The sequence below is a fragment of the Rhodnius prolixus genome, unplaced genomic scaffold, assembly GCF_049639745.1.
Source record: "Rhodnius prolixus isolate KJV_2025 unplaced genomic scaffold, Rpr scaffold_27, whole genome shotgun sequence".
Taxonomy (NCBI): domain Eukaryota; kingdom Metazoa; phylum Arthropoda; class Insecta; order Hemiptera; family Reduviidae; genus Rhodnius; species Rhodnius prolixus.
The window spans coordinates 830,811-843,033 of NW_027411607.1; the positions used below are offsets into that span (position 1 = coordinate 830,811).

Consider the following 12,223-nt stretch of genomic DNA (forward strand, 5'->3'; position numbering starts at 1 on the left):
TAATACTAAACCAATAAAGGGATATAATAATAAAGGAATATATTAATAAAGGAATATAATAATACAGGAATATAATGACAAAGGAATATAATAGTTAAGGAATATAACAATAAAGGAGTACAAGAAAGACAATGTAAATATAATAAAGGATAAAGAAAAGGCAATATGAAAGGTATGTTCAGGGGCTGAAGGACTGAGCAGGTTGCTGGGTGCGGGCGGTGTTTTACAAGTTATCCGGTCTCTGGTTGCGGCTTCATATCTTTTGGGTGCCAGATTCCCAAATTCCGGCCGTTTTCATCTCCTAATTCGTAAGCGGTGTTGGATATCTTCTGTAACACTGTACACTTCTTATATTTCGGCGCTAACTTACTAGAAAAGTCTTTAGAGGCATCAGACAAGAGAAACTCCCTCTTCCATACAACCTGTCCTGGGGCATAACTCACTTCTCTTCTCCTCAGGTTGTAGGTTCGCTTGGCCTTCTCATAGGCGTTGGTCAGATTCTTCACTACTTCACCCCACAAATATTTTACCTTGCTAAATTTTTGGGCGAATGCCTCTCTTGCCGCGACGTCCAGTTCATCTGGGTTGGTAATGTTCTGCTGGGCGTTGTCGCTGCATGCCTGTAGCTCTCGCCCAAAATTCAAATACACGGGTGTATACCCCGTACTTTCATGTTTCGCAGTCCTTAGAGCGAATGCTATTTTCTGCAGCAGCTTATCCCAGTGCTTCTGATTATCATTGACGTATGCCCTGATGGCTGTCTTAACGACACGGTTTACTCTCTCGGTGGGGTTGCTTACATATGCTCAAATATATATAGTTATTAGCCAAATGCCTCGTCATCTAATTAGTGACGCGCATGAATGGATTAACGAGATTCCCTCTGTCCCTATCTACTATCTAGCGAAACCTAGAATAGAAACGCAGATTTTGAAGTCTGTCGCGCGATCAGGCGAGCGCTCAGGCGCTTCAAAAGAGCAGCTAAGTATTAAGAGAAGCATGTGGCATAGGAGCGTTTCGTGATTTCCATTAAGTGGTGTTACAGTTAATAGGTGCTTAGTTAATTGGCACTTGAACGGCAATTAATTTTTTTTTTTTTTTTTTTTTTTTTTTTTTTTTTTTTTTTTTTTTTTTTTTTTTTTTTTTTTTTTCTTTGGGTCTATAGAGAGTAATACGGCAGCGTTAATAGACTTGTGTCTCATAGCCATTGGATATTGAAGGTTTAGGCTATAGTGGAGCCGTGTACATCGGGGAACGTTTCGCCATATTATATCGGCCTGCAGCCGGTGGGGACCGGCGTACGATATAAGTTTCACTACTTTTGGAAAGATTAGTATGGCAACTGGGGGGGGGTCTCCGGCTTTTCTGGGGCCGGGTGGCCGAGTCACTTATTATGAAGGCAGAACTGAGATGTCTTTGCCGCTCTCATCGCCAAAGGCTCTGGAGTTGGTAAGTGAGGCCAGGGTAATAGAGAGAGATGCGGTGAAATTTTGCGAGGACAGGAAGAGGATTGGGGAAGGGCCAGCAAAGGTCTTTTTGGCCAGGATGGCGGACATGATGGATGTGTTCAGGAGGTTCGCCAAGGTAATGACTAGAATGGAGCAGCAGTGCGCAGTTATGGACAGTAAACTGCAGGAAAGGAGGGAGTTGGAGGAAGTAGTCAGGGAACTGTCACCGAGGACGGCTCTGGAAAGGATAGGTGAGGAACTAGAGGCGGTCAACAAGAAGATAGATGATTTGAGGGGGAGTGGGGCGCTCGGAGCGAGTGGGTTGATGAGGGGTGCGGCCTCGTTTGCCCAGGTTGTTGCTGCCACAAAGGCGAGGGCACCAAAGAGCAGGGCTTTGATAATTAGCCCCAAAGAGGGGAGCAAATTGGAGTCCGCAGAGATGGTGAAGGAGGATCTCAGGAGACGGTTTGACCCGGAGGTAGAGGGATGGAAGGTGGTGGGGTTGCGGAAGAGAGGGTCGCGTTCTATAGTCTTGGAGACTGATTGCGCAAGTAAGGGGCAGGTGCAGATAGGCGACGCACGCTGGGATGATATGGGAGTTACGGTTAGGGAGGCAGGTAAGGCTCTGCCGAGAGTGATACTGTATGACGTGCCCAAGGAGTTAGGGGAGGCAGAAGTGCTAGAGAGGATTCAGCGTCAGAATTTGCAGGACGGGCAGGTGGAGGACTTGCGAGGGAGCTGTAGAGCGCTGTTTAAGACTGGCAGGAGGAACGCTGAGGTTACCAATTTAGTGTTAGAAGTATCTCCGACCATGGGGGAAAGGGCGCGTGTATGTGGGATGGGCTGCGTGTAGGGTTGAGGATTACTTGGGGGTATCGAGGTGCTATAAATGTCAAGGACTAGGACACATCGCTAAATTCTGTCGGGTTAAGGATGATGTCTGTGGGCATTGCTCCCAGACGGGTCACCAGCTGAGAGAATGCCCGAAGAAAGGGGAGTCCCCGGAGTGTGGGTTGTGTAGGGGGCAGGGAGTGAGGTCGGACCATAGGATTAACACCGTGGATTGTGTGGGATGGAGGAGGGCTATTGAGTCCAAAGTCAAGCAGACTGACTATGGCCAATGAAGCTCAGTACTTATGTGACGTGTATGCAAGGGAGTTTGGTACGGTGACGGGACTCGGCCTGCATCGGAAGCGCGCGCACCCGGTACAGTTCAATCAGGGGATCGTGGTGGAGCGGGTGAAGCGGAGATGGTCTCCAGAGGAACTGGAGTTGCTGGCGGAGCGGGAGGCAAGTCTGGCCCGTGAGGGTTGTCGGGGGCATTTGATAAGGCGTCTAGTAGATCATTCTGGGGGTCGTACTATGGATAGTATTAAGGGGATTAGGAAAACGGAGGAATATAAACGGTTGGTTGTGGCGTGTATGGCGCGGGCTGATCAGCCTACATGGGTGCAGTCGGAGGCTCGAGAGGCTGGATCGGTGAGTAGTGTAGAGGCGGAGGGAGGTGGAGGGATTGGGGGTGTGCTGTTGGCAGGAGAAAGGACCGATGAGATGGAGCAGCACTCGCAGACTGGTAGTGCGGTGATGACGGTTGCGCCTCGAGGAGACGGAAATGGGCATGAAGAAGAGTTGCGCTCAGCTCTCAGGAATGACTTGGCGATACTGTTTGGGCTGGCGAGGCGGTGCGCTCATGCTGAACGGTTGTGTACTGCGATAGAAACGGTCTTACGGAACGGAGATCCAGCGGATGACATTGTCCGTTGGTGGCGTGGGTTACAAGGCGGGGATTTGGTGCCTGAAGTGGTCGCTCGCGGTGGACGGAGTGGCGCGATGGAGTGGTTAGCTGGTGCTGCCCGACCCTTACCCAGGCAGTTGAGGCGAATGGATTACGCTGAGGTCCAAATGCTTTGGAAAAGAGATAGGAAGGCGGTGGCAAGTAGAGTTCTGGGGGGGGGGAGGGACTTGGGGAATCAGACAATGCAGGATATGGTGCGATATTGGGCACCGCTCTTTGAGGCTGAATCGATGCCTTGGGATGGAGAAACGGAGCCGACGGTTGATACGTGGTCGCTTGGTGATGTTTTTGGACCGGTTCAGGACACGGAGATTTTAGACGCGCGCCCCAGGCCTGGTACTTGCGCGGGCCCTGATGGGATAGACCCGTCTAGGTGGAATGCGCTGCATTGGTCATGAAGCGGTCCCTCTTTAACTGCATGATGTTGTGTGGCCAGCTGCCTGAGCAACTACTGATGGCGGAAACGGTTCTGGTCCCTAAGACCTCGACGCCTGATGATCCGGGGGGCTATAGACCCCTTACTGTGGCTTCTGTAGTTGTGCGCCATTTCCACAAGGTGTTGGCCAAGAGGTAAAAGTAGTAGGTAATAGAATTTCTACCTGCTTGCTGTAAGCAACAACAACACATAAGCAGGTAGAATGCACCATTCTTAAACATATAACTATCTAAACTAGTTTACCATGTATATATATTTTTTGAAAATATATATCGTACATATAATCTTTTACACACGTTTGTATATACAAATACTTGAAAAGAACATTTTAAAATATATATGTAATCTCATCAAAATTATATAAATTTTTTAAAAAAAAAATAAAATTCTAAAAGTATGAACAACCGTTCAGCATGAGCGCACCGCCTCGCCAGCCCAAACAGTATCGCCAAGTCATTCCTGAGAGCTGAGCGCAACTCTTCTTCATGCCCATTTCCGTCTCCTCGAGGCGCAATCGCCATCATACATTGTAGTTTTAAAAAACGAATATATCTGTTAGTTTACAATGTATACTTTTCATAATTATTAATTTGGATGTGTGTGTTATTTAGGCTTTATTTTCTTTTAAATTCTTAATTTTTAAAAATCTACATTTTATACTTCTATTGATAATTTTGTCTGTCTGTCTGAAATTCTAATGTATACATTGTACGTTTAAAAATTTTTTTTTAAAGTTAATTTACAATGTATACTTTTGTATTTACAAGTTCACTTTTACAATGTACACTTTTATTATATATTTTTTAGTTTTTTTTTTTAATCTACTTTACAATGTATTCTTTTATTGCTAAATTTGTCTAAAAGTATACATTCTAATGGTATACATTGTACGTTTGAATAAATAACTTTCTTGTTAGTTTACAATGTATACTTTTTTTAAAAAAAAAAAAAATAATAATAATCACTTTTAATCGAGTGTTTAAAAGTTTACTTTTACAATGTATTACATATATTTTGTGTAAATTAAATTTTTTAAAAATTTATTTTACAATGTATACTTTTATTGCTAAATTTGTCCAAATGTATACATTGTACGTTAAAATAAAAAACATTTTGTTAGTTTACAATGTATACTTTTATTAAATATATTGTGTAATTTAGGTTTTTTAAAAATTTATTTTACAATGTATACTTTTATTGCTAAATTTGTCTAAAAGTATACATTCTAATGGTATACATTGTACGTTTGAATAAATAACTTTCTTGTTAGTTCATAATGTATACTTTTTTTAAAAAACAATAATAATAATAATCACTTTTAATCGAGTGTTTAAAAGTTTACTTTTACAATGTATTATATATATTTTGTGTAATTTAAATTTTTTAAAAATTTATTTTACAATGTATGCTTTTATTGCTAAATTTGTCTAAAAGTATACATTCTAATGGTATACATTGTACGTTTGAATAAATAACTTTCTTGTTAGTTTACAATGTATACTTTAAAAAAAATAATAATAATAATAATCACTTTTAATCGAGTGTTTAAAAGTTTACTTTTACAATGTATTATATATATCTCCTTAACAAAAACTTACAGTTTAAAAAGTTAAGTATAAGGGTTGATTAAACGACAAAAGGTACACAAATCAGCAAGTACCTATCATTTCAATCATACTACAGCTCGTAATAATTTCAGCCATTTAGAAACATTTTCTAAAAGCTTATTTTATTTAAATTGGTTTCTAATTTTTCGCGATTTTTATAAAAGATTTCTCTTACTATTAAGTTTTCCGAGAACATTCCCCTGTGAACAGTGTCTTAATATATCCTTACAGAAGATATTAGAAAAAGAATCCATTGTACTTTCGAAACAATTGATATCATTTAAGTATAACTTTACTGCATTAAATTTTCATTAATATTTTTTACATTCTATTACACGTCACAGACCCTTATGCTGGCCATTTTTTTATCAATAAAATATTTTTGCTCAGGGAAGAGTAGCACCCCTCTAGCTCATATTGATTGTAATAGGAGTTATTAAACGATTAATGCATAGGTTTTTAATGAGACGCTATTCTATTAAACAATTCAAAAAATCATAATACGTTTTTAAGAAAATTCACCTTACCAACATATATTTACGCAATTATTGTTATTATTACTTTTACTTGTTTACATTTAAGTGCAATTTAGGAAATTATACATCGTCGGTTTAAGTTCATCCTTTGATTAAACGGATTGGCACTGTACTGTACCAAATGGTCAAATGTTAATTAAAAATAAGAGTTAATTAATTACAAATATTTATAGTAATACAATATATTTGTTGGGAATGGTGAGGGAATTTTCTTATTGAAGAGAGCAACACTGTGTAGAGGAGATTATTGCGCGGTGGAGAGTAAGAAACAGGACACATGTTTGTTGTATGTGTGAATATATTTTTTTTTGTAGATTTGATTTAGAGAAAATATAAAGAAACGTTAGTGTTTATGCATTTTTAATATAGTTCCCCATACATTTTCTATTTCTAACATAGTGGCATCCCTTGTGGGGAATTATAAAGAAAATGTATGATAAATTGTTAGTATTAAAACGAGAAAGAGCACAATGGAGGAGGTTGTTTTCAGTAACAGCTAATTTAGTGGAGGACATGGTAAAAGCAAGTGATCAAGATCTTCATCTTTTGGAGATTGAAAAGAAAATTTGGAAGAGACGATTTATTAAAGGAGGTGTACATTAGAGAATTGTTGAAGTTAGTTCTTCAACAGAATATTAAGGAAAAGAGGAGTGATTTAAGCGACCTTTTTGACAAACTAGAAACACAATTAAAAGCACTTGAGTCGCTGGGCGTGACGATGGATAATTATTCGTTTATTTTGTATCCTTTGGCTGAATCAGCTTTGCCTGAAGACTTATGGAAAATTTGGGAAAGAAAGAGAATGTCAGAAGAAGAAAAGGATGAACAAGAAATGGGAGTAAAACCTTTAGAAAAACTGCTAATATTTTTGAAGCAAGAGGTCGAGTGTGAGGAGAGATTGTTACTTACGCGTGCTAGTTTCGTAAAAGAGGCTACTAATGAGAGGGCTAGTATACGCCAATTACCTTCAGCAGCCGCTTTGATAAATACAGAAAAATCAACTTGTGTATTTTGTGATAAAACTCATAGACCACAAGATTGCTTTAATGCTGGTAGTCTAACATTTCAAGAAAAGAGAGAACGATTGGTTCAGAACAAACGATGTTTTCAGTGTCTGCGACAAGGACATTTAGCTAGACAGTGCAAGAATTTTGTTAAGTGTTTCATATGCCATAAACGTCACTTGTCAGTCATGTGCCCAGAGCAACGGGAAAAAGAACATAAGTCTTTAGAAGAAGGTTCTAAAGAGACGCAGATTGGAACTTCTCTTATTAATTACAGCTCAGGTGTAACGCTGCTTCAAACTCTAATGATAAAGATCAAAGGTCCTAAATCAGAACTTATCGTCCGAGCACTCATAGACTCGGGGTCGCAGAAGTCTTACATTAAAAGGGAATGCGTAGAACATTTAGGACTCAAAGAGGCCGGCAAGGAGACATTTTCGCACAGCCTTTTTGGTGGAATGGAAGTCAAGAAGCAAACCCACTATGTTTATGAGGTTGAATTACAGGATTTAGCCGAACATTTTTCATGTAAAACGTCTGTGTTAGATCAGGGAAAGATTTGCAGTTGGGTTCCTAGATTAGAAGACATGAAATGTTTAGAGTCTTTAATGTCAAAAGATATATTATTATCAGACACGGGACGGAGTGACTTGGAAATAAAATTATTGTTAGGAGCAGACACGTTGCCACAGATACTCACAGGAAAGATAGAGGAGATAGAGAACGGTTTGCTAGCTGTTGAAACAAGATTAGGATGGACTGTCTTGGGCAAACAGACTTGTGTGGAAGATCGTACACTTACAAGTATGTATTGTGGTAATAAGCTTGATATCTCAGACTTATGGAGACTTGATGTTTTAGGCATTACAGATCAGCATGCAAATGACATAAAGAAGGAAGTAGAAGCTGAAACCTTGAGACACTTCAAAGAAACAGTAAGGAGAAACGAAGAGGGAAGGTATGAAGTTAGTCTACCTTGGAAGGAAGGTCATCCCCTACTATTGTCGAACAAAGATCTTGCTGAGCGGAGGTTGACTGGCCTCACCAAGAAGCTAGTAAGTAGTGGAAATTTTGATAGGTATAAGTCTGTATTACAGGAATGGTTGGAGTTGGGAGTGATTGAAGAGGTGAAGGCAAACCCGAAGGAAATTGATTGCCATTATTTACCACATCACATGATTTTAAAGGAGACAAGTGCGACTACAAAGGTACGGCCGGTTTTTGACGCTTCTGCAAAGGATAAAAACGGAGTTTCACTTAATGAATGTTTGGAAAGGGGGCCTAACATGATTGAGCTAATTCCTCAGATTGTGATCAAGTTCAGAAAATATGCTATCGCAGTTATTGCAGACATCGAAAAGGCCTTTCTCCAGATGAGTTTGTACGAAAAGGATAGGGATTTCATGAGATTTCTGTGGTGGAAAAGACAAGCTGAGGGAGAGATACAAATTTACCGACATTGTCGTGTGGTCTTTGGAGTGTCGTCAAGCCCGTTTTTATTGGCTGCCACAATAGCCCACCATTTCGAGCAAGCACCACCACATCTGAGAGAGACAGCAGGAAAACTGAAGGAATCATTGTATGTAGATAACTGCCTCACGAGTGTAGAGAACACCTCGGACTTGACAAAATTCGTTAATGAAGCTAAAGAACTAATGAACTTAGCTCATTTCAATTTGAGAGAGTGGAACTCTAATTGTAATGATCCAACAGTGAATCAAGCTAACAAAATAATGGAACCCGTGCTAGGGTTACTCTGGGACACCACCTCCGATAAATTATACTGTAATATTAACAGCGTTGATTTTGTTTCAGGTTCTGTCACAAAAAGAAGTTTACTGTCGGTGGCCCAGAAAATTTTCGATCCGATTGGTTTAGCGTGCCCAGTTACTCTTGTACCTAAACTATTGTTGCAAGCTGCATGGTTACTAAAATGTAGGTGGGATGGTGATCTTCCCATAGAGTTAAGGAAAAGGTTCAACGCCTGGTTGAAGACTGTAGCCTGGTTACGAGAATGTCAGATTCCCCGTAACATATGTATAACATGGGAAGAAGTTAGCATGCATGTCTTCTGTGACGCGAGTAAGGATGCTTACGCAGCGTGCGTCTTCATAAGAAGTAGATGCGGAGACTCAGTAATAGTACGGCTGGTACAGGCGAGGTCAAGAGTCTCTCCTATTAAGGCAATGACGATACCGCGACTGGAGTTGATGGCTGCGGTAATCGCAACACGTTTAGGTGTAGCTACAAAAAGGGCACTATCAATGGAATTCAAAAGTTATTATTGGAGCGATTCAGCTGTAGCTTTGACATGGATAAAAACAAAGGGTAACTGGAACACCTTCGTAGGTAACAGATGTAAAGAGATTTGCCAAAATAGTTGTCCGGATGACTGGAGACATATCCCAGGAAGACAGAATCCTGCAGATCTTGCATCGAGGGGATGCAACGCAAAGGTATTAGCCGAAAGTCGTTGGTGGGAGGGCCCCGAATGGTTGAGAGCAGGAGAGGAATTGTGGCCTTCTAGTGTCTTTGCCGCAGAAGAAGAGGAAGTGAACCGCGAAAAGCGGAAGACAGTAGTATGTGCAACATTCTGTGAAGAAAGTACTCTGAGCGATAGATTGAAATATTTTTCAAGTTATTTAAAGATGGTTCGCATGGTGGGCTGGATTTGGCGTTTTCTTCGGAAGTTGAGAGATCCATCGAATGAGAAAATTGTTTGTGAAGGATTGTCATTTGAGCAATTTAGACACACACTCCGGGGAGAATTGTCATTTACTGAATTTCAAAGGGCGGAGGAGAAGGTTATCCAGATAGCGCAAAGAGAAGGTTTAAAGGATAGGATAACCAAATCACAGGAATTCACAACGTTTATGCACAGAGGAATATTGAGAATTAAAACAAGAATTGAATTAGGAGACGAAATAGAATCTTTCAAACATCCTATACTATTACCTTCGAAACATCATATTGTAGACAAACTTGTTTGGTTTTATCATAAGTCTTTTAAACATGCCGGGGTTAACATATTATTGATAAAATTGAGAGAACGATTTTGGATTATAAAAGCAAGAAGAACGATTAAGAAAGTAATATCTAGATGCATAATTTGTAAAAGGCATCGGCAGAAGGAGGCGAATACACCACCGGCGCCTCTACCCCGTGAAAGGATAGAGGCTTCCTCTGTATTTGAAGTGACGGGAGTCGACATGGCAGGGCCTCTTCATTTGAAGGGAGGGAAGAAGTGTTGGATCGCTCTATTTACTTGTGCGATGTATAGAGCATTGCACTTAGAGATTGTGCAAGAGTTATCGACTGGAGCCTTCATAGCTGCTTTGAGAAGGTTCATAGCAAGGAGAGGGAGAGTTTGTACAATTTTTTCAGATAACGGAACAAACTTTGTAGGAACCAGTAATGCTCTGAGAGGTTTAGATTGGGAGAAGATTGTAGAATTTGCACAAGTTAATCGAATAGATTGGAAGTTCAACCCACCTGCGGCTCCATGGTGGGGTGGTTGGTGGGAACGATTAGTGCGAATGATTAAGGATCTGTTGAAAAGAATTTTAGGCAGAACTACAGTCACATACGAGGAACTCAATACCATAATTTGTGACTGTGAGGCAACTATAAATTCCAGACCCCTCACATATATCTCGGACGATGTGGATCAAATGAGGGCTTTAACGCCTGCTATGTTTCTTCATAATCTGCCTTCGAGTGAGGTACCCGATCTAGATAACATAGACGAAAGTTCTATGAAGCACCGATGGCGTTATTTACAAAGACTACGGACTTCCTTAAGACTAAGGTTTCGAAAGGAGTACCTAGCCTATTTGGTGCATCGAGGAAAGAGAGAAGGGAAGGAGCTGCAAGTAGGTGACGTGGTACTGGTGGGAGCGGACCAGGTAAAAAGAATAAATTGGCCTTTAGGCTTAATTATTGAGACCTTCCCAGGAAAGGACGGAGAAGTTAGAGTGGCCAAGATCAAGACAGCAGAAGGCACTTATACACGACCGTTTCAACGACTCTACCCACTAGAGTTGTCAAGTACTGATCAAGGTGCAGCGACCCGAGCAGTAGAAAAGAAAACAGAGGAAGTGGTGAAGGAGGGGACAGCGGAAGTCAAAAGAACTAGAACAAGGATCATTCAAGTCCCGAGAAAACTGGATTTATAGTCCGTGTGTTTCAATTTCTTTTGTAAAAATAAATTGAAAGGTGGGAGTCTGTTGGGAATGGTGAGGGAATTTTCTTATTGAAGAGAGCAACACTGTGTAGAGGAGATTATTGCGCGGTGGAGAGTAAGAAACAGGACACATGTTTGTTGTATGTGTGAATATATTGAAGTATTTTTTTTTGTAGATTTGATTTAGAGAAAATATAAAGAAACGTTAGTGTTTATGCATTTTTAATATAGTTCCCCATACATTTTCTATTTCTAACAATATTAATGTATACAGCTTCCTTTAAATCTGTCCTCATCTGATTATACATATGAATTTTCTTATTTGTTTTTTAGTGCAACAGTCTGCATAGGACGTTAATCTCCACAGTAATGGTTCTCAAAGCATTTTTGTCCAGAACTTTTTTTCCATTGCCTGATTCCCAGCTTTCTGAGATGCTCCTTCAGTTCCTCAGTTCCCCTCCTTTTAGGTCTGCCTATTATCCGTCTACTCTCCTGTCACTCCTTCTACAGCTTTTTAATTCCTCTGTAAAATGGATTAAGATAACGTATATTTTTAGATCAGGACATTATTGTTACTTTTACTAATTATTTGATTATTAAAATTCTATATAAGTATTTAATTAAAGGGACTTCATTTGTTTATAATTTAGAATGGATTATTATTACAAATAGGTATATATTGGCTATTAGCCATTCAAGAGTGGAATTCCTTTTAACTCCGTGATTCAATTTTTAACAGTGATAGAAAAACTCTAGCTTTATCTTTTTCTATTTCATTGTGCGTGTGATTTGAGTAGGGTTTGCCAGGTCGAGTGATGATTATTCAAAATAAAGAGCATAGTAAAGATAAAACAAAAATAATTGGGAACGGAGTTAAATTAAAATGCCTGTTTACTAACATTTATTAAGCCGTAATATAAACTGCATTTTTATATTAGCAGAAAATATTTTTTTGATAAAAAAATGGCCAGCATAAGGGTCTGTGACGTGTAATAGAATGTAAAAAATATTAATGAAAATTTAATGCAGTAAAGTTATACTTAAATGATATCAATTGTTTCGAAAGTACAATGGATTCTTTTTCTAATATCTTCTGTAAGGATATATTAAGACACTATTCACAGGGGAATGTTCTCGGAAAACTTAATAGTAAGAGAAATCTTTTATAAAAATCGCGAAAAATTAGAAACCAATTTAAATAAAATAAGCTTTTA

At 39.6% G+C, this 12,223-nt stretch overlaps 1 protein-coding gene across 1 annotated transcript; it reads left to right on the top strand.

Annotated features, from left to right (window-relative positions):
- Nucleotides 1–6,540: 6,540 nt before the first annotated feature.
- Nucleotides 6,541–11,001, top strand: LOC141455163 (uncharacterized). The gene has a single exon (XM_074130023.1). It carries the CDS (start codon nucleotides 6,541–6,543, stop codon nucleotides 10,999–11,001), a length of 4,461 nt encoding a protein of 1,486 aa, XP_073986124.1.
- The last annotated feature ends 1,222 nt before the right edge of the window (nucleotides 11,002–12,223 follow it).

Bases quoted from the DNA above. Each gene is read 5' to 3' on its own strand.
- LOC141455163 (XM_074130023.1), top strand. From the start codon at position 6,541: ATGGATAATTATTCGTTTATTTTGTATCCTTTGGCTGAATCAGCTTTG.